At 53.5% G+C, this 22,372-nt stretch overlaps 2 protein-coding genes across 3 annotated transcripts in view; one reads left to right on the forward strand and one right to left on the reverse strand.

Annotated features, from left to right (window-relative positions):
- TAF8 (TATA-box binding protein associated factor 8) overlaps positions 1-5,226 on the forward strand; it is a 39,985-nt gene extending 34,759 nt beyond the window's left edge. Inside the window, exon 8 of the mRNA XM_054505852.2 lies at positions 4,803-5,226. Coding sequence (XP_054361827.1) covers positions 4,803-4,862 — 60 coding nt within the window. The 3' untranslated portion in view covers positions 4,863-5,226. The remainder of the gene's footprint in view (positions 1-4,802) is intronic.
- CUNH6orf132 (chromosome unknown C6orf132 homolog) overlaps positions 1-22,372 on the reverse strand; it is a 45,951-nt gene that overhangs the window by 6,097 nt on the left and 17,482 nt on the right. Inside the window, exons 3-5 of one of the 2 annotated variants that reach the window (XM_064597599.1) lie at positions 14,433-14,508; positions 8,802-11,868; positions 7,987-8,135 (exon numbers count right to left, since the gene is read on the reverse strand). In XM_064597599.1, the coding sequence (XP_064453669.1) occupies positions 8,018-8,135; positions 8,802-11,868; positions 14,433-14,508 (3,261 nt within the window). In that variant the 3' untranslated portion in view covers positions 7,987-8,017. Of the gene's footprint in view, positions 1-5,839; positions 8,136-8,801; positions 11,869-14,432; positions 14,509-22,372 lie in introns of those variants that run through there. The other variant, XM_045865997.3, reaches the window with a different exon arrangement.

Consider the following 22,372-nt stretch of genomic DNA (forward strand, 5'->3'; position numbering starts at 1 on the left):
GTGACCTTGGACAAAGGTGGCTCTTTGGTGGAAAGGACAGTTCCCAGGGAGGGACTCAGCTGAGCGGAACTTCAGTCCTAAAAAGGGAAGGGGGCGGGGTGGGAGGCAGGGCCGAGAGTGCTTATTGGCTAGTATTGTGGGATTAGATTTCAATAGAAGCTAAAATGTTTTTAAAACACCCTGGCCAGTGGAGAAATTACTCCCAGTCTAACACTGTGCCATGCCCATCTCCCAGTATCCTGTTTGTCCCAAGCCTGCGGTCATTTATTGCCCTCCTGGAACAAGAGGGAGCAGGCCGAATCCAGAGAGTCATGGCCACACTCACCCCGCCTGCGCTGCCCCAGCCCGGAGACCAAGGCAAGGTCACTTGGCCTGTCAGTACTTTAGATTCTTCTAAAGATGGGAGTGGTACCGCCTACCCACAGTGAGGAGAGAGGATTAAATGGGAGACCACATGGCAGCAGTTCTCAAAGTGTGGTCCCTGGGCCATCAGGACTGGCCTCCCAAACTGCGAACTTGTTGGAAATGTGAATTCTCAGGCCCCATCCCAAATCCACTGAATCAGGAGCTCTGGGGAGAAGTTCTAGGAATCTGTGTTTTGACAAGTCCTCCAGGACTTGTCAAAACACGCTCTAGTTTGAGAATGCACGCTCTAGTTTGAGAATGACTGGTGTACGGGACATCACTTAGCTCTGAGTCTGGATCCTGGAAGGAGCCGAGTCAACCTGAGTTGAATCTGAATCTGGACTCCCTCCGCCCGCCAGCCTTAGGTCAGGTGCCTGTGAGCAGAGCGTCACCTGCTGGTGACAGCCGACCGTGTGCGCATATAAGGATCTCACACACACACACACACACACACGCACACACACACACACACGGATTCAGGGCTACACCCATGAGCAAGGAAAGCAGTGCTGGATATCACGGCAAGTTGCCCGGAGGTCCTCTTCTCACTCCCCTCCACTCTCCCTGGAGAAATCAGGTTAAAGTGAATGTCAAGGGGCGCCTGGGTGGCTCAGTCGTTAAGCGTCTGCCTTCTGCTCAGGTCATGATCCCAGGGTCCTGGGATTGAGCCCCGCATCGGGCTCCCTGCTCGGCGGGAAGCCTGCTTCTCCCTCTCCCACTCCCCCTGCTTGTGTTCCCTCTCTCGCTGTGTCTCTCTGTCAATAAATAAAAATGAAAAAAGTGAATGTCAAGGGCAGCTTTCAATGGCCAAGAGAGGTCACCAAAAGATAGCAGCAGTGTGTTTGTGTCAGTGATAATGGGCACTCCTGACCAAGGGTTTGAGTGTCGGACACATTGAAGGAAAAGCAAACAGCAGCTCTGCCTCGCTTATGCACGGGCTCCCACTGGGGTCACGGAGCTGAGGATAGCCTTGACGACTGGTCACAGGCCAGTAGGAGGGGCCATCCACAGTGCTTCGCCAACAGTGCCCCATGTGATCACCTGCTCTATTGGGCTACCCAGCTCCCCTGAGTGGGAGAACTTTGTATTCTTATGCTTTTTATTCCAGGTGTGTGTGTGTGTGTGTGTGTGCACGCGCACGCGCGCAGACACACACACACACACACACTCACATGTCTCCTGAACTGGACTGCGAGCCTTTTGCCTGGCTCTTTGGCTTGTACTGAGTGGCACCCCCTAGCGGTGTTGAATGGAATTGATGGGGCTTTGTGCTAACCTTAAGAATTTGGAACAAATGCTGAAAAGTTTTGAGCCACAACACGGAAAGATCCCAGACACGATAGAGGAGAGAGAGAGAGAGCCCAAGGCCAGGAGCCCACCAAGCCCTCTTTGAGTGGCTCAGAAAATAAGCTAGGTAACAATGATAGGAAATGGCAGGAGATACACCTCTGCAGTGAGGAAAGGTAAAAGCAATCAGGAGGCTCCGTCTGTGGAAGACACGGACTGGAGAAATTCAATCTTGAAGGATGCGCAGGGAGCTGTGGCAGAGAAAGTTGGCTGTGCCCGGCGTCCAAGAGCAGCGCTAGGGGTCATGATCCTAACGCTGAAGTGGATGAAATGGAAAGCAGCAAGTCTGGTGAGTCCGAGCTTGGTGCTTAGATCTCTGCTAAACCCCGAGAACCCCATGCAGGTAGCTAGCTAGTTGAAGGGAAACAAGACTTTCCTCTTGAGGGAGGGCTCTCCAAGGTGGGGAGGGCCGGAGAACAGGAGCTGTTCCTTCTCATCATCTGGCCCACATTTGGCAGAGCCTTTCCCGTTAGTCCCTGTTGCACAGGTAGGAGAGGCCACGGCCCCAAATAACATTACTTGAGACTAAAGGACATCCAGAGAGGAGTTAAACAGAGCCAGAGTCCTCTGACTGGTTGGGGCTGGCATCTCCGGGAGACTGGCTCACTCGCAGGGCACAGAGGCCCTGACCTGATATGAGGGCTGCCTGCCACCCCTTGCCCTGGCCCTTTTTTAAGGCCGGGAACAGCCTCACCTGGTAGCATCACCTCCTAGCCCTTCCTGTCTCCACTTAGAGGGTAGCGTGTCTCAGCCTTCCTGGCAGGAGCCACTCCAAGGCACCCTGACACTTTGTGATGAAACCGAAGACCGCCCATCTCTAAAACCATAATTTTGTGCCACCCGAGAAACCTCAGCATTAGGTCAGGTGACGCACCTCTAGAAACAAGACAGTTACGTGGTCACTAGTCTGTGGGAGACATGATCTTTGCCCTCCAGGAACTTAAATAGTGCTTGACAGTATTTGATTAAATACTAACATGAATTCATTCAACAAATGTAAGTTTAGTGCTCCTACGAGTGCCAGGAGCAGCACCAGATGCTGGGGATACCGTCATGAATAAGACCAGCGTCCTTGCGTTCTGGAGCTCACCAGCTGCGGGGGGAAGGAGATGTGGAGCAAGTAACGCCAATGTGAGGGGACCAGGGGGCCCTGGGAGCCTTTAGCAGCAGCTGATGCGGCCCAGGGGGTGAGGGGTGTCTGAGCAGAGCCTGCAGGGTGAGGAAGAGCCAGGCAAGGGAACTGGGTGCCAAAGTGTGGAGGGAGGCATTTCTGAGCAGCACGGGGCTATGGAGGGCTTCCTGCAGGGGCTGATTTCAGCTGGGCCTGAGAGCAGGTCAGCCCAAGGAAGCGGAGGGGACAGAAGCAGTGAGGCAGGAATCAGCATTTGGGGATGGCGGGACCATGGGCCTGGCTGCTCTGGTCTCAGGATTGTGTGCAAAGGAAGTACGGGAAAAATAATCCCTTTTGGAGAGGCCGAATTTGAGTGGCTGGCCAGACATCCACCTGGAAATGTGCAGGGGGTGCTTTATCATTAGAAATGTGGACTCTGGGGCGCCTGGGTGGCTCAGTCTGTTAAGCATCTGCCTTTGGCTCAGGTCGTGATCTCGAGGTCCTGGGATCAAGACCCATGTCAAGCCCCATGTTGGGGTCCCTCTCCTCAGGGAGCCTGCTTCTCCCCCTCCCTCTGCAACTACCCCTGCTTGTGCACTCTCTCTCTCAAATGGATAAATAAAATCAAGAAAGAAAGAAAAGGAAAGAAGAAAGAGGAAAGAAGAAAGAAAGAAAGAAAGAAGAAAGAAAGAAAGAAAGAAAGAAAGAAAGAAAGAAAGAAAGAAAAAGAAAGAGAGGAAAGAAAGAAAGAAAGAAAGAAAGAAGGAAAGAAAGAAAGAAAGAAAGAAAGAAAGAAAGAAAGAAAGAAAGAAAGAAAAAGAAAGAAAGAGAGGAAAGGAAGGAAGAAAGAAACGTGGACCTCTGGTGTGGAGGGGCTCAGTCTTCTGAAGAAATTATAGCGAAGGAAGACTGGAGGCCAAGGTCAGGGTGCTGAGACACCTGGGCGGGGGAAGGGAGCCAGCCTGAAGACAGAGAAACCCATAAGAACACATTCTGTAGAAGCTCAGCAAACGGTTCTCCAGGAAGGAAAGGAGCGGCTCCTCCCGGCCAAATGTTAGCGAAGCTTCTATAGCTCCAGGAATTGGCAGGGGGGCACGGGATTATTCACATAAACGAGTGAGCATTCCTAATGCATTGTCGTCTCTACCCCTCTCCCAGTACTGCCCCTTCTCTCACCTTCCTGCTAAAAATATCCCCGGAGGCCCCAACCCCAGGTCTACAGCAGTTGGCCATCCCTGGGGCTTCAGAGCAAGGAGGCCCAGGTTCTCTGCCTGGTATCAGTGGCCACCCATCCTGGACAGCTAATGATGGGACACCAGCATTGCCTTTGAGCGGAGGACATGAAAGTGGCCATGGGCTGCTGTGGGTAGGCAGGTGAGGTGAGCAGGCAGGAGCAGACCTGCCTGACAGCTCGGCACTGAGGTCACCTCTCTCCCACACCTGCCGGTCCCAAGTCACTTCTATCCTCCAGCTTCCCACAGAAGGGAGGGCGAGGCTCACTTGGAGCAAGAAAAGCTTACCCCCTTAAGTAAGGGGGCCCTGAGAAAAGCTGGGCTCCATCGGGGAGGCAAGGGCTTCCAGCACAGCCTGCCCTGGGACCTGCCTCAGCGGCCACCTCACACCAGAAGCAGGGTTCTGGCCACTGGGGCTTGGGCCATGCCCAGGGAGCCACTGGGAGGTTCCAGAAGCCAAGGTGCAGCCAACCTGATCCAGGAACACCTGTGCCACCCACGCCAATTAGCGTTTTCTGGGACCAGAACACCTGTACCCTCCTTAAGCCCTCCCGACCCCTGCTCAGCTAGAAAGGAAGTTTGGGAGGTGGCGTGATGGGGCAAGGGCTGAATGGGTGAGGGGATACAGCGGGAAGGGAGGCAGCTGTAACGAGGTTCGCAGTTTGGAGGCAGGTGGGTTATTCTGAGCAACTCACTTTTCTTCTTAGAGCCTGGATTTTCTCACCGACAAAATGGAATTGGGAGTATTACAAGGTCAACACGTTTAAGAGGATTGTCACGAATAAACAGAGAACCAGTGAACTTTCCAAACCGTCAAGGTCAGATGTTGCTGGTTTCCATGACCAACCAACGTCGCATTGGGAATTTTCAGTGTGAAGTGCATGGAGCCCTAGTTGGAGGGAATCTATGAACTGCCTGAAATAATGGGTAAAAATGCATGTGCCGGGGCATCTCTGTAGGTGAGGATCCATAGTTCTCAGCAGCTTTTTATTTTAATTTTTTTTCTCTCCCCCATCAGCAGCTTTTTAAAGCGGTCTGGGACCCTACAAAGTCTAAGACCCACTCACGGCGCAAGTCTGTCCCTGTTGTGTTTCAGAGGAGTCAGCAGAGACCCATGGTGGCACAGCTCGTCTGATGGCAGCACCATGGGTGAGGCCCTGGTCCCCCATCCTCCGCTACTCCCCTCTGCCCCTCTCATGTCAGGTGAGGGGGGACAAAAGTTAGGAAGATCAGGGACGGGTGAGGAGGCAGAGCCCCAAGTCCTACAGGGAATTGGGGCCCCTGTCCTCTGTGTTACCAGGATGAGGGCCTCACGGTGGAAGGACAGGAGAAGGATGAAGCCCCAGGCTAAGGGAGGCCTGGGAAGTCCCTCCTGGAAGCACGAGCTGAATAAATGAGTCATCCTGGTCTCCCTTCCTACCCCCACCCCCACCCCCACTCGGAAGACTCAGAGGAGGAAACACAACTCTCTCTCTGACACTGTCTTGAGATAAACACTCTGGTTCTCAGTTTCCTCTTCTGGAAAAGTTGAAGATACCACGTCAAAGCTTTACGGAAAACTGTGAAAGGCCCCACACAAATGTAAGGTAGTCACCAGCCAAAAATGCAAAATTTATTGAGCAACTACTGACTGCCAGACACTTGCTGGATGCTTTGACGAAATTGGCATGAATGTCACCACTTCAAGAGGCCCGCCCTGACCGCCCGGTCAAGGTAAATCCACTCCTCTCCCCCACCCGCCAGTTATTCTCACACTTCCTGTGCCTTTCCTTCCTACCACTTATTATAATGTGTGATGTTTCTGGATGTTCTTCTTATCGCCTCTCTCCTCCACTAGACTTGCCATGAGCAGGAGCCACGGATATCCATGCTAAGCACAGTGCCCACCACCAGTAGTCCCTCAAATACTTGTTAATGAGCACGTGACTGTCTCTGATCTTCACAGCAGCCCCAGGGAAGCATTATTATCATGCCCATTATACAGAAGAAGAAACTGAGGTTCAGCGAGTCAAAGAGACTCCCTTAAGGATGCAGTTTGTTTTTCACCAGACTTTAGCTCTGCTTCTTCCCCTTGAAGGATTTCAAGAACAAGAGGGTCAGAAGAGAAAGTGTGGGCCCAGCAAAATGGCTCCCCGGTTCAGCCACCACCCTGTGCTCAGCCTTCCCCAGCTGAGTTCTTCCAACCTCTCATCACACTGAAGTAGCTTCGAGTCATCAACCCACAGCCACAGAGCTGAGGCCAGCCCAAACTGGCCTGTTTATTTCCCAAGCCAAGTGACAGCCAGCCCTTCCCCTCCCTCCAGAGCAATATACAGCTGGGAGCCCACGCCCCACTCTTCAAACCTGACACAGCAGATAAATTAGTGAAGTCTTTTATAAAACATTGTACAGGGAAAATACATACATATATATAGGGCCAGTGCTGGTGTTGGGTGGGGTTTGCTTCTTAAACACAGGTAACCAGATCCTGCCCCATCAGGGTGCCGGCACTCTCCTTCCCTGAAGTGGCTCACCTGCTGGCCCCACAACCTGGTACCTGGCTGGTTACCTCAAGTCATAAAGGTCCAACATCTTGCCCCCAAAGGGCCCTGCTTTCTGGCTGCCCCTGCAGGCCTGCTCCTGCGGTGGGCCACCCCCTGCCCTTCCTCCTACCGAGGCAGCCTGCCTTGGCCTGGTCCCAGGAATCCGGCCTGGGGAGGGGACGGGGAAGACAGACCGAGGAATACTGTTTCCTGATATGTGTGGGGAACATATGTCATCCAAATCAGAACTTCTTTTGGAAGTGGATGGGGGTCTAATTCACTGGCCAACAGGCATAAACCCACATTGCCCAGGCAAAGGGCCCTACTGATAGGTCTCCCCTGCTCGGAACTGGCCCAGTCCTACCACTCTAGACCTTCCAAAACGCACTCCCCGTCAGCAGCAAACACCTCTCAGATCCCAGTGCCCATCTCTGCTACCTCCCACTCTGCGTCTTCTAGCATCTTCACTATGCATTTTAAAGCCTCCATAATACTGGGGACCTATAGTGTTGGGATTGGGAAGGGTGGTTGGGTCAGATGCCCCCACCAAATCCCAAATGGGTTCTGGCTGTATTAGGCCTTTGGTGTCAAACCCCCAGGCCTTCTGGCTCCTTGGGCCCAATCTCCCAAATCATGGCTGCCTGGGTCTGAGTAGGAAAACATGACTTTATCCTCTGTCTCCCATCCCGTACTTGCCAAGTCTTCTCTCCCTAGGCTTCCCGGCAGCTGAGGTAGCTAAGGGCCAGGGCCAGGGCAACTGAACCATCGACCCTCCCTATCCCCACCTTTGGCCGATGCAAAGAACTCTGTTCCAGCACCTTCTCCACACGTTGTCCATGCCTATGTCCTGGTCCCACCTCAATGTGCCTTCTATGCTAGGTACCCCAGGAATCAGCTCTTAGGTTGGCAAATGGTGGATTGGTGGAGGCTAAAGAGATCAACCTGTAGTTCCCTGCACCCCTACCCAGATGGAGCTGGGCCTCAGGCCTTTGGGAGCACCAGACAGCCAATCATAGCCATGGAGATGGACTCAGAGTTAGCACCCCACCCCTTGCTTTTAGAACCTGCTCAGTAGGCCATGCTTGTAAAACTGCTTTAAGTAAGTCTTGCTAAAGCAAACAGTACCAGCTAGGGGAAATTCAGGCTCCAGGCCCTTAAAGGCTCCTCCTCTCCTCCCTATTTCCCCCTCCCCTTGTCCACAGCCACCCCAGTGCTTTGGGAAACAGAAGCCCACTCTTGATCTTTCCACCACTTCTCACTCGTCATCTGTCTGTGTTTGGGTAACAAAGACTCTTCCATGTTTAAGTCAGGACGCCTAACACCTGCCGCATCCCTCCCACCCCCACAAAAACAAGTGTCCAGATCTGACCCCTTGGAGTAGAGCTGAGAGCACCCGGGGTTCAGGACGGGGCTTTCCGGTGGTTCCCCGAGTAGGCATAGGAGATGGGATGGCGGGTCCCAGGCCTCACGGTGAATGTGTTGATGGGGCTTCCATAGTGGGGGGTGCTGTGGGGAGACCTGGGATGGCGGAGCAGGAGAGAGGGTGGTTAATATTTGCAGCTAGTTAACCAACAGCCCTCCCATCTCCCTCAGGGCACAAGAGGAAAAGATGTGTAGCTCAGCGCTGTGGTATCTGCCCACACAAGCCCCGGTGGACAGGGTGGGACCTGGGTGGACCAGTACTGATTCAAGACACAGGGCTCCTCCTCCCAGCTAGGCTTGGCTGGCCACAGAATAGTGCCTAATACCCTTCTGTTCGGAACTCTTCACTCCTAGCCTGGGTCTGGATCCTTCTCTGTGTCGCTGGGAAATCACCATAGGCACACAAGGGCCACTCAGGTCTCCCCTCCACACCACTCTTAGCCTGGAGCCCTGAGTCTCTAGAGAGTGGGAAAGAGGAGGTAGAAGAGGGGAAGCTGGTGGGGAAAGCAGGAGGGCAGGGAAAGAGAGAACAAGGGAGATGGTGGGAAATAAGCAGGTCAGGCAACCGCCAACAGCGCTCTTTCCAGGTTAAGTGCGCCTCCCGCGTCCCTTTCTCTGCCCAGAGAGCCAGAGGAGCGAAAACCCAATGTCCCCGGACTGGCGGCCACGGCCTGGTGGGCTCCTCTGGGGCCCCGAGGGCAGGGCCTCCACTCACCTGGCTTCCCACCCCGGGCTGCGTTCCTCGCCCCGCCCCCAGCTCACCTGCCGGCCGCGGGGGCGAAGCCATGGTCGCCGCCGGGCGCCTTGAACTTGGCCTCCCCGCGGGCGGCGCCCTCCACGGGCAGCCTCCGCGCGTGCAGGCCTCCGGGGAGCGCGCGGCCCGCCGAGTTGACGCGCCGCATTTCCGGGCCTCCCGGCGGCGGCCCAAAGCAGTTGGGGGAGCTCAGGCTGCGGCCGGTGCCGCCGCGGGGCTGCCCGGGGCTGCGGTGGGGCTCCCCGACGTACAGGCGCTTCTTGATGAGCGAGCGGCCCCCGCCCGAGAAGTGCTCCAGGCCCCCGGCCCTGGCGTGGAGCGCGCCGGCCGGAAAGCGCGAGAAGCCACGAGGCGCTGAGGGCTGCCCCGAGTCTGGGAAGTTGTTGCGGGGAGGGGATCCCCGGCGCCCCAGATACTGGAGGGTCGGGGCGGGGGGCTCAGGGTCGTTGCTGAACTCTGGCGGCGGCGGGATGACCTCAAAGTGGAACTCCCCGTCGTCGTCATCGTCGTCGTCGTCCCTCTTGCAGGAAGGAGAAGGAGGGGACGAGAGGGATTTGGGCAACAGGCGGCCCCGGGGGAGGTTGGAGGATGCCGGCCTTTCCCAGGCCACAGGGGCCTGAGGCTCCGCCTTTGTCCCGTTGTGCCTGAGGCTTGGCTCCGTGCCCTCCAGGTCTCCGAGGGGCTGGGGCTTCCACTGACTGGGTAGGGTGGGCTGTGCCGACGAGGCCAGCTGGGCGTCCTTCTCAGCCTCCTTGGGTAACTTGGGGACCACAGTGAAGGAGTTGGGCCGGCCCTCATTGTGGAAGATGCTGTCAGAGCCTGCTTGGGGCTGGCTGCTGTGGCCACAGAGGCTCCCTGGCAGGGAGGACCGGCCCAGGGCCAGCCCTCCTGGCCTTCCCTTCTGGGCCCTCTGCCTGGCTGCAAGGAGCAGGGCCATCGGGGAGCCTGGCTGCACCACCTCTCCGGTCACTGGATGCCTGAGGAGTTCATTGGCAGGCTGGGCTGAGGTGGGGGGCTTGGCTGGCTGCCCCTGGGGCTCCTTCACCTCCGCAGGTTCCCTTGACCCTACGGCTGAACCTGTGGCCCGCGGTGCCGCCCCTGCAGCAACCTCTTGGCTGGGGCTTTTCTGGCTGCGACAGAGCGTGTAGAGAAATGTCACCTCTTCTCCACCAGGAGATCTCTTTGGTGGGAGGGCTGGAGCTGAGACGGATCCCAGGGTAGGCGGCTTACTGGGCTCTGTGGGGCGCCCTTCTGCCTCCATCTGGCGGGGCACCGTAAGTTCTTGAGGTTTGGGCTTCTCCCACTGCCCAGCTGGGACTGGGTTCTTCTCTATCAGCGGGGATGATGTGGTGGGCGCAGTTATGGCTGCAGATGGTATGGCGGGCCCGGGCACAGCATTAGGTGGTGTGGCTGGCCCAGGCGTGGGCTTGGGTGGTAGGGCTGGCCCCGGTGTGGCCTTGGGTGGTAGGGCTGGCCCAGGAGTGGCCTTGGGTGGTGTGGCTGGCCCAGGCACGGCCTTGGACTGAAGTGGTGTGGTTGGCAGAGGGGTGGTGGATAGAGGGGGCAGATTCTTGGCCACAGGCTTAGAGAAGTTGCCACTATCCCCCCTGTTTTCAAAGATTCTTCCCCCTTCTAGCCGAGGTTTGGGAGGCAGAAACCCTACGCTGGGCTTGGCTTCCTTCTCTGCTGACGAGGAGAACCGGGCCTCCAGCTCACTGCGGATCTGCTGGACCCTGGGAGTTGGGGCATCTTGGGGGAGGTAGTCCACAGGAGGGAGGGTCAGGCTGGTGGCAGCCCCCTTGTCGGGCAGGCTGCAGGGACTCTTCTCAGGAACGCTTGGAAGGGTCTCCTGCTCTGGCAGGCTTGGAGGAGCCTCTTCCTCTGGCAGGCTGGGGTCCTTCTTGCCCTCCTTTTCCTCAGAGGCCACCGTTGAGCCTGCCCTGTGACTGAGGAATCGGTCCTCCCTCCTGGAGCCACAGAGATAGGCTGCCAGCTCATTCCGCAGCTTTTCCATCTGGCTGGGATCCCTCCAGTCCACAGGCGCTGAAGAGGCTGTGTCCTCTGGGCTGGGGGGGGTCGGTTTGGGTTTGGGAGCAGGGGAGCTGGATTTGCGGCTTTTTGCAAACCCAGAAGGTAGAGGAGCTACCTTCTCAGCAGAAGGTAAAGGAGGGGCCGCTGGGGGGAGGGGTGGTGCTGGGGGGGGGTGCGGGGGTGCGGGAGGGGCCAGGGGAGGGGCTGGCGGTGGCATCTCAGCATGTTCCTTAGTCCAGGACTGGGACTGGCCCAGCGTGGGGCTGGCTTGTGCGGCAGCCCTGAGCTCCCCTGGGTGGTCTGGCTCAGGGGCCCTGTCCGGGTAGACCTGGGACGCAGGGCGGATGTGGAAGCTGGGAGGCAGTGGGAGTAGATTGGGAGCTTTCTTGGTGGCCCCTTCTTCCTCTAGAGGAGTCCCCTGTGCTTCCTGAGCTGGGATGGATGAAGTCCTGACCGGGGTCGGGGGAGGCACCTTGAATGCGCGCGGGAAAGTGAGGTGGGGGTCTGGCTTAGGTCCCAGAAGACTCCCCTTTGGCTCAGCTGGGCTCTGGGGGGGGCTGGTTCTGGGGGTCTCTGGCTGCCTGCCATTCAGTGCTACTTCCGATTTCCACTTGGTGACACCCCCAGGGGGAAAGAGGCGAGTCCCTGTTGTCTGAGGAGATGCTGGGAGTGCTGGGGCTGGCAGAGGGGGTGGGGGTGGGGCTAGAGAGGCCAAGGGTGGGGCAGGAGGAATGAAGTCAGGAGGGGTGGGCGTCGATGGGGAGGAAAGGGTGGAGACAGGGGCTGGAGCCCCCAGTACTGGGGGCGGAGGTGGGGCCGTGCTGGGTGGGGATGGGGGTTCCAGCAGCAGGGGAGGCGGTGGGGGCGCCATGGAAGGTGGAGGCGGAGGGGACTCCTCTCGAGGTTGTGAAGTGTCCAGGGGTGGCCCCGGGGCTGGGCCTGGGGGTGGTGGGGGGATGAGTAGGTCCTGCCCACAGTGCCTAGGCCTCAGGTCACCCACAGAGCTGTACAGTCGGAGGTTGCCGTTGACTAGTGAGCTGGTACCTGAAAAGAAGGGAGAAGCAAAGAAAAGGGGGGCAATGAAGCCAACCAGCCTTGCCCATCTCTTCGGGGCGGCACCCAAGAGAGTAACTGGCCAGTTTCATGCCTTTCCTCCTGAACACCAGGTGAGGGAGCAGCAATGTCTCCAGTCTCCTGAGCTGTCCTGGGAGTGAGCCTCTCCTTTTTAGGGAGGGGCACAGCCCCTGGAGCCCGGACTGAATATTCTCTGTCTGCCTCACTCTTCTCTGCCCTGCTGTGTGCGGGGACTCCCTTATCCTCTGGCTACAGGGGGGTTGAGCTGATGGACGCTGCTGGCAGATCAGAGGGTGGGGACAGAGAGGCCAGGGCATTGAACCCCCCACTCCCTTCTTGATGGGCCACAGTCAGCAAGGGCTGCTTTTCTGTCAGGTTAACCCCTGTCTGACAGCTCAGAGATAGGAGTAGCTCCCCACTGCTCCTTTGGCCTCTGGGGCATCACCATCCACTTCAGTCCCCGAACCCTGCTCACACACCTGTATGTCATGTCATCCCTTTATTAAATGCTTTGGTTATCCCCTTTGAGTTGCCATCTGTTTCTCATGGGGGCCTTGGCTGATACAAAGCCAGGAAGGCCAGGGTTCAAATCCCAGCTCTACCACTTACTCAGATGTGTGACCTCAGACACACTAGTTAACCTTGCTGAGCCTCTGTTTCATCATCTATAAAGTGGGCATAACGCCAGTGCTTACCACATAAAGCTGTTGTGAGGATTCGTGAGAGAATTCACGTAAAGACACGTAAAGGGCTGATCATGGTGCTAGGCCCATAGTAGGCACTTAAGGACCGGTGATCCCTTTGATTGTTACCAACTGCACTTAACCTTTCAGATTGTGAGACAGAGAAAGTGGGAGAAGAACGGGAAGTCAGGGATCAGGGCCAGGGGCCTGGAGACCTTCTCAGTAGGCAGTACAGGTGAAAGACCCGTAGGAGGGAGCAGGATGCACGAGCCCCTCCTGCTTTCCAAAGCCCCCGAATCTACCAAGAACCCAGGCTCCCACTTCACAGAGAGCTTCTGGAACAGATGCTGGACTGCGGGATGGAATGGGGGCGGGGTGTGTAGAAAGAAGGTGACCTGAAGACCCAGGTGCTAAGAGATGCTGAGCACCTCTGGCCCCAGCAGCTCACACCCCTCCCTTCTTGGACCTGGACCCCAGTCCCCCCACTCCGCAGAGTCTGCAGACTGCCAGGATGCCCTGTTATTTCTCTCTTAGGGGCACCCATCCTCGGCTTCCCTGCCTCTCAGTTTCTAGCACAGAGCATAACAAACCCGGGGAAGGTGAGCTCTGAAGGCTCCTCCCAGCTGTCTGACTTCAAGACAAAAAACATACTGGGGGTGGGGAGGAGAAAAAACTAACATTCATTAAGCACCCAAATGTTGGGGCATCTGGGTGGCTCAGTCGTTAAGCGTCTGCCTTCGGCTCAGGTCATGATCCCGGGGTCCTGGGATCAAGTCCCACATCGGGCTCCTTGCTCAGCGGAGAGCCTGCTTCTCCCTCTCCCTCTCCCACTCCCCCTGCTTGTGCTCACTCTCATGCTTTCTCTCTCTCTCTCTCTCAAACAAATAAAATATCTTTAAAAAGAAAAAAGCACCCAAGTGTTAGGAGCTGTAATACAGCAGTGAAAACGAAACAAAAATAGTCAAAATGCTGGCCCTCCTGGAGCTTATGTTTTAAAGGGACAATGAGACAAACAACGAACATAGTACATCCGTAAACTAGTACCACATTAGCTGATGAGTAATATGTGGAATACAGCCAGGAGGGGTGCTGGGGGTACGATCTGAACAGGGTGGTTAGAGAAGACATCACTGAGAAGGTGACAGCTGAGCAAAGAGAGAGTGAGGGAGGGAGAGAGCTGTACCTACGTATAGGGCAAGAGCAGCTGAGGCAGGGCAAACAGCAATGCAAAGACCCTGGGGTGGAAGTGTGCCTGGTATTGAAGGGCAACAAGGTTACCAGGATGGCCGGGGCAGTGTGAGAAAGGGAGAGAAAGCAGGACGTGAGCCCAGGTGAGGCCAGATTCTGGCAGTCCTGGCAAGAGCCTTTGCTATGAGCGACACAGGAAGTCACTGGCACCTTTTGAGCAGAAGTATGACAAGAAGTGACTAACGTCCCATCCCGTATTTCATTTACTCCCCCAGAACTGGAACTGTGTTGGCCCCAGCTCATTTGCAGATACGGAGGTGCCAGGGGTTAAGTGATTTGCCCAAGGGAGCAAAGCTAATCTGTAGGGGAGCTGGGACTGAAAGCCAGGTCTGTCTGACTCCAGGGTTCTTTCCATTGCTTCATGCTGCCCTTGTCCCTGCTCTGGCCTTGGCCCTCACCATCCTTCCCCCACTGGAAGTGGGCCTTAGCCAGCCTGGACTCTCTTCAACTCCCACCCACTGCAGCCAGTAGCCAAAAGGCCCGGGGACTCCCGCTTTATCACCAGCTGCGGCAGTGGGCTGGATGCTTGGGAAGAAAGAGGAGGAAGGAAAGAAAGGAGGAGGAAAGAAAGATGGACAAGCCCCAAGCCCAGGGCCCTCTTACCTGTCACTTCTTTGTCCACAAAGTCTCCTGGCACAGAGGGGGTGGGCACAGCCAGTCCATGGTTCTCCTGGGCATTCTGAAAGACGGCAGAGAGAGCAGGGAACAGGGAAAGACAGACAATTCTTAGATTGCTGCTCTAGGAGGTCAGTTTACTGCTCAAAAATCAGCAGTGATGGTGAGGGTTTGTATAACCTTATGAATATACTAAAATACAAAAGGGCTAATTTAAAAGGGTGAATTTTGGGGCGCCTGGGTGGCTTAGTAGGTTGAGTGTCCGACTCTTGATTTCGGCTCAGGTCATGATCTCAGGGTCTTGGGATCAAGCCCTGTGTTGGGCTCCAGGCTGGGCATGGAGCCTGCCTGGGGTTCTCTTTCTCCCTGTCCCTCTGCCCCTCCCCCCACAAATAAATAAATAAATCCTTCAAAGGGTGAATTTTATGTACAGGTGAGTCTTGTTATTTGCAGTAGTTATGGTCTGTAAAGTTGCTTTGAACACTGAATTAGAAAATGTGAAATCAATGCACCAAGGGAAGTACAGGATTAGGTTCCTGCAAACTTCAGTCAAAGCATTTTCATCAACTGGTCAATACAGAACTTTATTTTATGCATGTTTCTGTTTAAAGACACCTTATTTAACATATTCTTGACATGCTGACATTGAACTCATGGCCAACAGCACTATATCTCAAGCCTGAACGAAGCTTATCTAACATACATATTTTTTTCTATAAGGCACATCACAGCCTTCTCGCACTTAGGGATGTTAGCACATCAGCACTATGCTTGGGGGCCATTTTAAACAGTGAAATCACCAACAAAAAGCAAAGAAATTAAAAAAAAAAAACATGGCACTAAAGAGCAAAGAACACTTATTTACAGTCTGAGAACTGAAGCAAGAAGGCAAAGTGTCTTGTTTGATCTCAGCTGGGACCGTGTGCATCAGGAGACTCAAATTTTTCACAGCTCTGCATATGTCCAAAGTGTCTGGAGTATTGCTTTGGGGGGTTACAAATAAATTTTAGTGAGTAGGTGAATCTGCAAATACAAAATCTGCAAATAATGAGAGTCGACTGCCTATGAATTATATCTCAATTAAAATAAAACAACAAAAGCGGCTTGCTCCCCCATGCATGTCCACAAGTTAAAAGCCAAATTCTTCAGCCTGACCTCCTGTTCGCTCCTGGTTTTCATTAAGTATTTACAGAGAAATAAATTAATTAAAAGTGGTGAACTGGAATAGATTTGTAGCACCGCAGGTGCCCTTCTGATCTTAAGCCTCACAAACCATTATGTGTTTATACAGCTGTCGGTTTGTACATATTATTTTGCATTCTATTTTTTTTCCCCAAATACACATTTCCATACATCAACAAAGTCCACACACCTGTGTTTTGAAGCGCTGTGGTGCATTTTATGGTAACTTTCAAGGTCCTCAACACTCTGGCCTCATATGTCCCAGCCAGCTTTTATTTCCTACTCAACCTAATAGACCCATCCCGCATTCTAGCTTGACCATCCCCCTCTCCACTATCCTTCCAACCCATACATGGAGTTCATGTTCATCCCTGAGGCTGCATGTTGGTCAGGCTGTGCCCCTCTTCCCACCCTCTATTTCTAACAATAATACCCCTTGCTCTATGCTCTAAACACATGATCTCCGTCACATCACTCTATGAAGATGTTATCCCCATTTACCAGATGAGGACGCTGAGGCTCAGAAATATTTGGTAAGTTGTCTCTAGCCACACAACCAGTATTACCACCCCCCGGGTCTGTGGTGCTCATGTTTCTCGGTATTTTGCCTCTCTGAAATCTCTCATCCTTCAAGGATTAGCTGAGCCCCTCCAGGAGGACGGTAGAGGTGAAGGGGCTAACGGCACTGTCTTTGGTGCCAGACTGCCTGGATTTGAATTCCAGATCTGCCACCTCCTAGCTGGAGGACTGTGCTGGTTGCTTAAGCTCTCTGTGTCTCAGCTTCCCTGCCTGTGAGGTGATGATAAGAATAGAATTTACCTATTCTAGGGCAGTCATGAGGATAAATGACACAGTACACAAAAAAGCACTTTACTCCTAGTGTGTGGTGAATGCCCGTTGAGTGTGAGCCCAATAAACATTATTAGCAGGAGCCCTTACTGACCTGATGCTTTTTTTTTTTTTTTAAGATTTTATTTATTTATTTGACAGAGGGGGAGAGAGCACAGAGAGAGAGGCAGAGCGGCAGGCAGAGGGAGAGGGAGAAGTAGACTCCCCGCAGGGAGCCCGATGCGGGGCTCAATCCCAGGACCCTGGGATCATGACCTGAGCTGAAGGCAGACGCTTGACTGAGTGAGCCACCCAGGTGCCCCTGACCTGATGCCCTTCAGAGGAACCCATAGCAAAGCCCCTCAAAGGAAGATTTTTGTTTGCTCGCTCGATATTCTCCTAGTTCCTCCAATGAGATGTGGTTGACCTTGGAGCCCAGGGACTAGGTCCTATGTGAGTCCCCCAAAGCTGGACACACAGTAAGCTGTGTTGTTATTCACTGATAGGCTGATGGTGCTAACTCTCTGGGCTTAATGGCCTCATGGGTTCATATATAAGATGGGGGATTCAAGACAGGCGTTTCAAAAATATCCACATGAGGCTCTGCGTTTCCAAGGGCAATCTCGGAATTACTCTTTGGCCATTTGGGGGCAACAAACCCCTCATCTTCTCATTCTCAAAAAATTCTGACGCTGGAATAGCCATGAGGCATCATCTTTCTCCTGCCTCTCAGTAATTTTTTCCTGCCCCTACTTAATTCACACGGCCAACACATACCCGTTCTTCACAGCTCTCAAACCCAGCGATCTGGGCCAGGGGGAGGGCCAGGGGCCAGGCAATCCGAGGAGTGTCTCCCAAGACATTCTGAGATCACACACACACACACACACACACACACACACACACACACCACTGTCTAATAAACCTTCATCAAGTATGTACCCTCTTTTGATGAGGTAGATTTTGATGAGGTGGAAACCAGATTTTCAAAAGCCACTCACAGCTGAGACTTCTGTTTACTCTTTTGAACATAATTGGAAAATAAAAAGACATGGGGACTCAGCGTAGAAAGTCTTGGATTCCATTCGTGCTCTGAATTTTGCCAGGGGTGTGACCTTGGATGAGCAGTGGTGGCAGTGATATTAAACCATCACTTAGGGCACCGGGGTGGCTCAGTTGGTTGGGCGACTGCCTTCGGCTCAGGTCATGATCCTGGAGTCCCGGGATCGAGTCCCGCATCGGGCTCCCTGCTCGGCAGGGAGCCTGCTTCTCCCTCTGACCCTCCCCCCTCTCATGTGCTCTCTCTCTCTCTCATTCTCTCTCAAATAAATAAAATCTTTAAAATAAAAAATAAAAAAAATAAACCATCGCTTACATACCTACTGTGTGCGAACACTAAGAGCTTTACCTACATTATCTCAAGTCCCTTCACAGAGCCGGGGTGCAAACCTAGACCCTGCGACTCACCTTTTCTACAAATCACCCATTTTCGTCACTTACAAAATGGAGATAATATTTCCTACTTTGCGTTATGAGGATAAAATGAGATAATATCCCTCACCCAGGAAACCAGTGTTAGCTGAAGGCTTATTTCTTCCAATCCTCTCTCCTACAAAGGGGAAAAAATTGTGAATAATCAAAGCTAAGCTGCCTGGAATCCTAGAAGCATCTTCTGGGTCACCCATGGTGCTCCAGTATAATTATGCATGGAAGAGGGAGATGGACAGATTTTATGGGCCGCAGGTCCTACTGCCCATCCCACCCTTGGAACTTCAAGAACTCTGGAAACACAGGAGACTCCCCAGACCACAGGATGGAAGTCTCTCATGAGTGGCCTTGGAGCAACAATGCAGGCAGAGGTCCGGCTTCTCAGGTTCTCCCCACAGACATGGGGGGCCCAGCACATGCCCACCACCTCACTGCTCTGCTTGAGCTGCTGTGGTTCTCCTCTGTTCATGCCCACACAGTCCCAGCAGCTCACGTAGCCATCCCTTCCACTGCTGTGTCTCCAGGCAAGGCAAAGACATACTGATTTTCACCTTAGTCCTAGAAAAACAGACCCAGAAGGTGAACTCCCTTCACTCATCAGGGAGATCCAGGGAGCTGGCTGGGACACTGCCATGTTTCGGTGGGCAAATGCACTGGTGTAGAATGCCCAGTGCTGAATGAGTGCTGAATTCCCTGACCTGCCTCCTTGAGCCTCAAAGAACGGAGGGAAAGCCTCCTTAAGAAGAGGGCTTGCACATGACCCCTAAATGCAATGTGTGATCCTGAACTCAATCCTGGGATGTGTGCCATGAAGAACATTAAAGGGGCAATTGGCAATAACAATATAAACATGCATTAGATAGAAGTATCATATCAGTATTAAATTCCTGAATTTGGTAATTGTGCAGAAAATGTCTCTGTTCTTAGGTTACACACAGTGAGGTATTTAGGAGTATAGGGATACAATGTCTCAATGGTTCAGGAAGAAATATTGTATATATATATCAAGGATGGAGGGCGCAAATAAAGCAAATGTGCTGAATGTGAATGAAGGCTCTAGAGAGTTCTTTGTACTATTCCTGTAACTTTTCTGCACATTAGGATTGGTTGAAAGAAAAAGTTACTTAATGCCACTGAACTATACATTTTAAAATGGTTGCAATGGTTACTTTTATGTTATATGTATCTTACAATTTAAAAAAAAAAGGTTAAAACAAAAGATAAGGCCATGGAAAGAGAAGATGCTGAGAGAGCCTCAGAGCTTCCCATCTGTTCGATGTCAGCACCTCACACCATCTTTCTCCCACCGTCTCCAGTACTCCCAGTCTCAGCAGTAATAATGGCAGTTGCTGATTTCCTGGCACTTGCTCTTTATCAGGTGCTCTTTCTGTGTTTTCTATCTCTTAACTCATTTACTTTCCACAACAACCTGATGAGATTGGTGCTGTTGTTGCTACCTGACTTTTACAAAAAAGGACACCGAGGCACCGAGAGGTTAGGTGACTTGCCCAAGGATCTACAACTAGTTATATATCCCTGTCTTTCCAGGCACCCAGTCATCATGCACACACCCAACTTGTCACCCGATTCTGCCAGGCATTTCCTAGGTCCCTCTCTTCTTGCCACCCCTCCAGTTCGCCCCTTCTTCAGTCTTCACTGTCTCTTACCCAGACAGACAGATAGATAGACTACCATCATTGTCTCCAGATACTTGCCTGGCGTCTGCCTCACTGCATTCTTTAAACCAGATGCCAGGATGGTCTTTCTGAAATGCATCTCAAAGCAGGTCACTTCCCTGCTCAGAAACCTTCCACTGGTCTAGAGGATGAAACTGAAGCACCTTCACATGGCATTCGAGAACTTTCACAAGCTGTCCCCTCTGCAGCTCCTGCCATCTTCTCCCTACCCTCTCCACAAACCCAGGGCTCCAACTAGGGGTTCTCATCTTTTTCCCACTCCAGTGTCCATGGGGACCTGACTCAGTCATGAGCAAGTGGGCTCCCTGCAGCAGGGATCCTCAGTAAGCCAGAGACCACACTCTGAAGAGGCTATTTGGAGGTTCTGTGGGTGGGTGAGTAGCTTGAAAAAGCCCCTAGGTGATCGGCCACACTTCCCTCCTCCACCTGTTAAGAACCACTGCAGGGGCTTGGGATTCATTCCTGGTTCTTCTCAGGTCTCCACAGGCTTGCTCTTGCTCTGACTCTGCCTGGGATGCTCTTCTTTGCCTGGGGAAACTCCTAGTTATCCTTTAAACCCCAGAGTAAATGCCCCTGGTCCATGAAGCCCTCCTTGGCAACTCCAGCCTGAGTTAATCTCTCTACCCTGTGTGTTCCGCACTCTGTGTGCACGTTACCACAGCTGGCACTTAGTAGGTCCCTACTATGTGCCTCTGGGCACCATTGTGAGTACTTGACATGTAGCAACCTAGTAAGTCCTCAGGTAACCCTTAGAGGTAGATTGTTTGTATTTTATAGAAGAGGACTCTGAAGTACGGAGAGGCGAGGAACATTGCTCAAGGTCACACAGCTATTAAGTGCAGGGTCAAAACTGGAATTTCGGAGCCTGCCCTCATGCTTCTCCTCGAGCACAGATGGAACCTATCATAGGTGAGTGTCGTCTCTGCTGCCCTAGCCCAGCCTCCTTCTGGGTCAGGTGTCAGCTAATTCTTTGTTCATGCTTGGCACAGAATGGACAACGCAACGAGTTTGTTAAGTGAATGAACTCCTGGATGAGTGAATGAGGGGAAGAAAGAATACAGGAGAGGTGGAAAGCCTGTCTGTGTTCTGGGGCCAGCCCTACCACCAACGAACTCGGAGCAAAGTCGCTTGTCTCTCTGGGCCTCCCTGCCTCTTCTGTAACCGCTTGCCAAGGATCACTTCAACCATGGTGCTCTGTGAGTCCAGGCCCATAAGGTGTCCTGCCAGTGACTCCGCTCACCCTGTGCCTTGTGCGGTGGCCTGGGCACTCGGGGCCAAGCCTCCATGACAGGGGATTAGGACAGAAGTCCGCCCTTGCCCCCAGATCTCGGGATCATTCTGTGTCTCCGGGGAGGGGAAGAGGCAAGTGGAATGAAGGAGGAGCTCCTGAAGCTGCTTTCCCAGCAGCCACAGGGTGAGGCCAAGAAGGCGGGGCTGGGCTTGAGGTCACTGCCGACCTCAGACAAGGGGCTCTGACTGCCGCAGTCAGTCCAGAAGCTGGACCCTCGTCGCGCTGAGAAAATGACAGAGCCCCGTGCCCCAGTGCGCTGTCCACAGGGGCTGGCATGAGCCTCAAACAGACTCAGGGGAGAGGGGTGTGTGGCCCTTCGAGGATGGCAGCCCACGGCCACAGAGGGCCACACCGCCCCGTACGCGGAGAAACCAACCGAGAACAGGCAAACGAGCCTCTGAGCACCGCCCCCACCCCGCCCGCGGCCGACCGGCCACGACCACGCCCCTCCCTGCTCAGCCGCCTCCGAGCCTCCGAGCATGGACCCCGGGGGCAGAGTCCAGCCCCGGCCCTGTGGGGTGGGGCCCTCCACCTGAAACTGGGCCTCAGCCCCTCCCTGTCCCCAAACCGGGACAACGCCTAGAAGCCTAAGATCATTGATCCCACCTCACTCCCAGCTCACTGGCCCAGTCTAAGCAGCTTTTTTACAAATCATCACAGCCTGGTATATTGGAAAGTTATCCAGCAATGACTAGTTGCTGGGGAGGATGGGGGTGGAAGCAATTCCAAGACTATTCATATTTATTTTCTTCCTTATACGTGTCTCTAGTTCTCAGTTCTTAACAACGAACGTCTGTGTCTTTCATAATTGGGAAAAAAAAAAAAAACCAATACAATAGTTATTTTTTAAAAAAAATGAACTTGGGGCACTTGGCTGGCTCAGTTGGTAGAGCGTGAGACTCTTGATCTCAGGGTCATGAGCTGAAGCCCCACGTTGGGCTACTTAACAAAACAAAACAAACGATATAACATGAAAGAAACGGGGTAAGTGCAGGGTCAAAACTGGAACGGGGCTCTGTCATTTTCTTTCATGACTTTGGAGTCAGACAAACCAGACTGGTGGTCTGTATTTAACTCCATTGTCTCAAAGGAATCAAAGACCATATCTGACACATGGTCAGTGCTCAAGAAGTGTGCCCTTGTCTTGCCTTCTGAGGCTCAGTTTTCTCATTTGTAAAATGGGGATGATCTCGCTTCCTTTAAGTTTGTTAGGACGCCGGAGGCCACCACATACCCAAAGAGATCCTGCAGAGTTAGCACTCCAGAAACGTCACCTTCCCCCGGGCTTTCCTTCCTCAGGCCCTAACACAGCGCAGTGGTGAGCAGTGTCTCCAAGGTCTCCAAGACCTGCTCCATGTACAGCCTCTAGCTTGTTGCCTCTGGTTGAAGCTGAAGAGACAGATGCTTCCCTATGGTCATAGTTAGGTCACCGGAAATCCCTG

This window comes from Mirounga angustirostris, unplaced genomic scaffold (assembly GCF_029215605.1).
Source record: "Mirounga angustirostris isolate CCGP_5_RB_7025 unplaced genomic scaffold, mMirAng1.0.hap1 SCAF_8, whole genome shotgun sequence".
NCBI classification, from domain to species: domain Eukaryota; kingdom Metazoa; phylum Chordata; class Mammalia; order Carnivora; family Phocidae; genus Mirounga; species Mirounga angustirostris.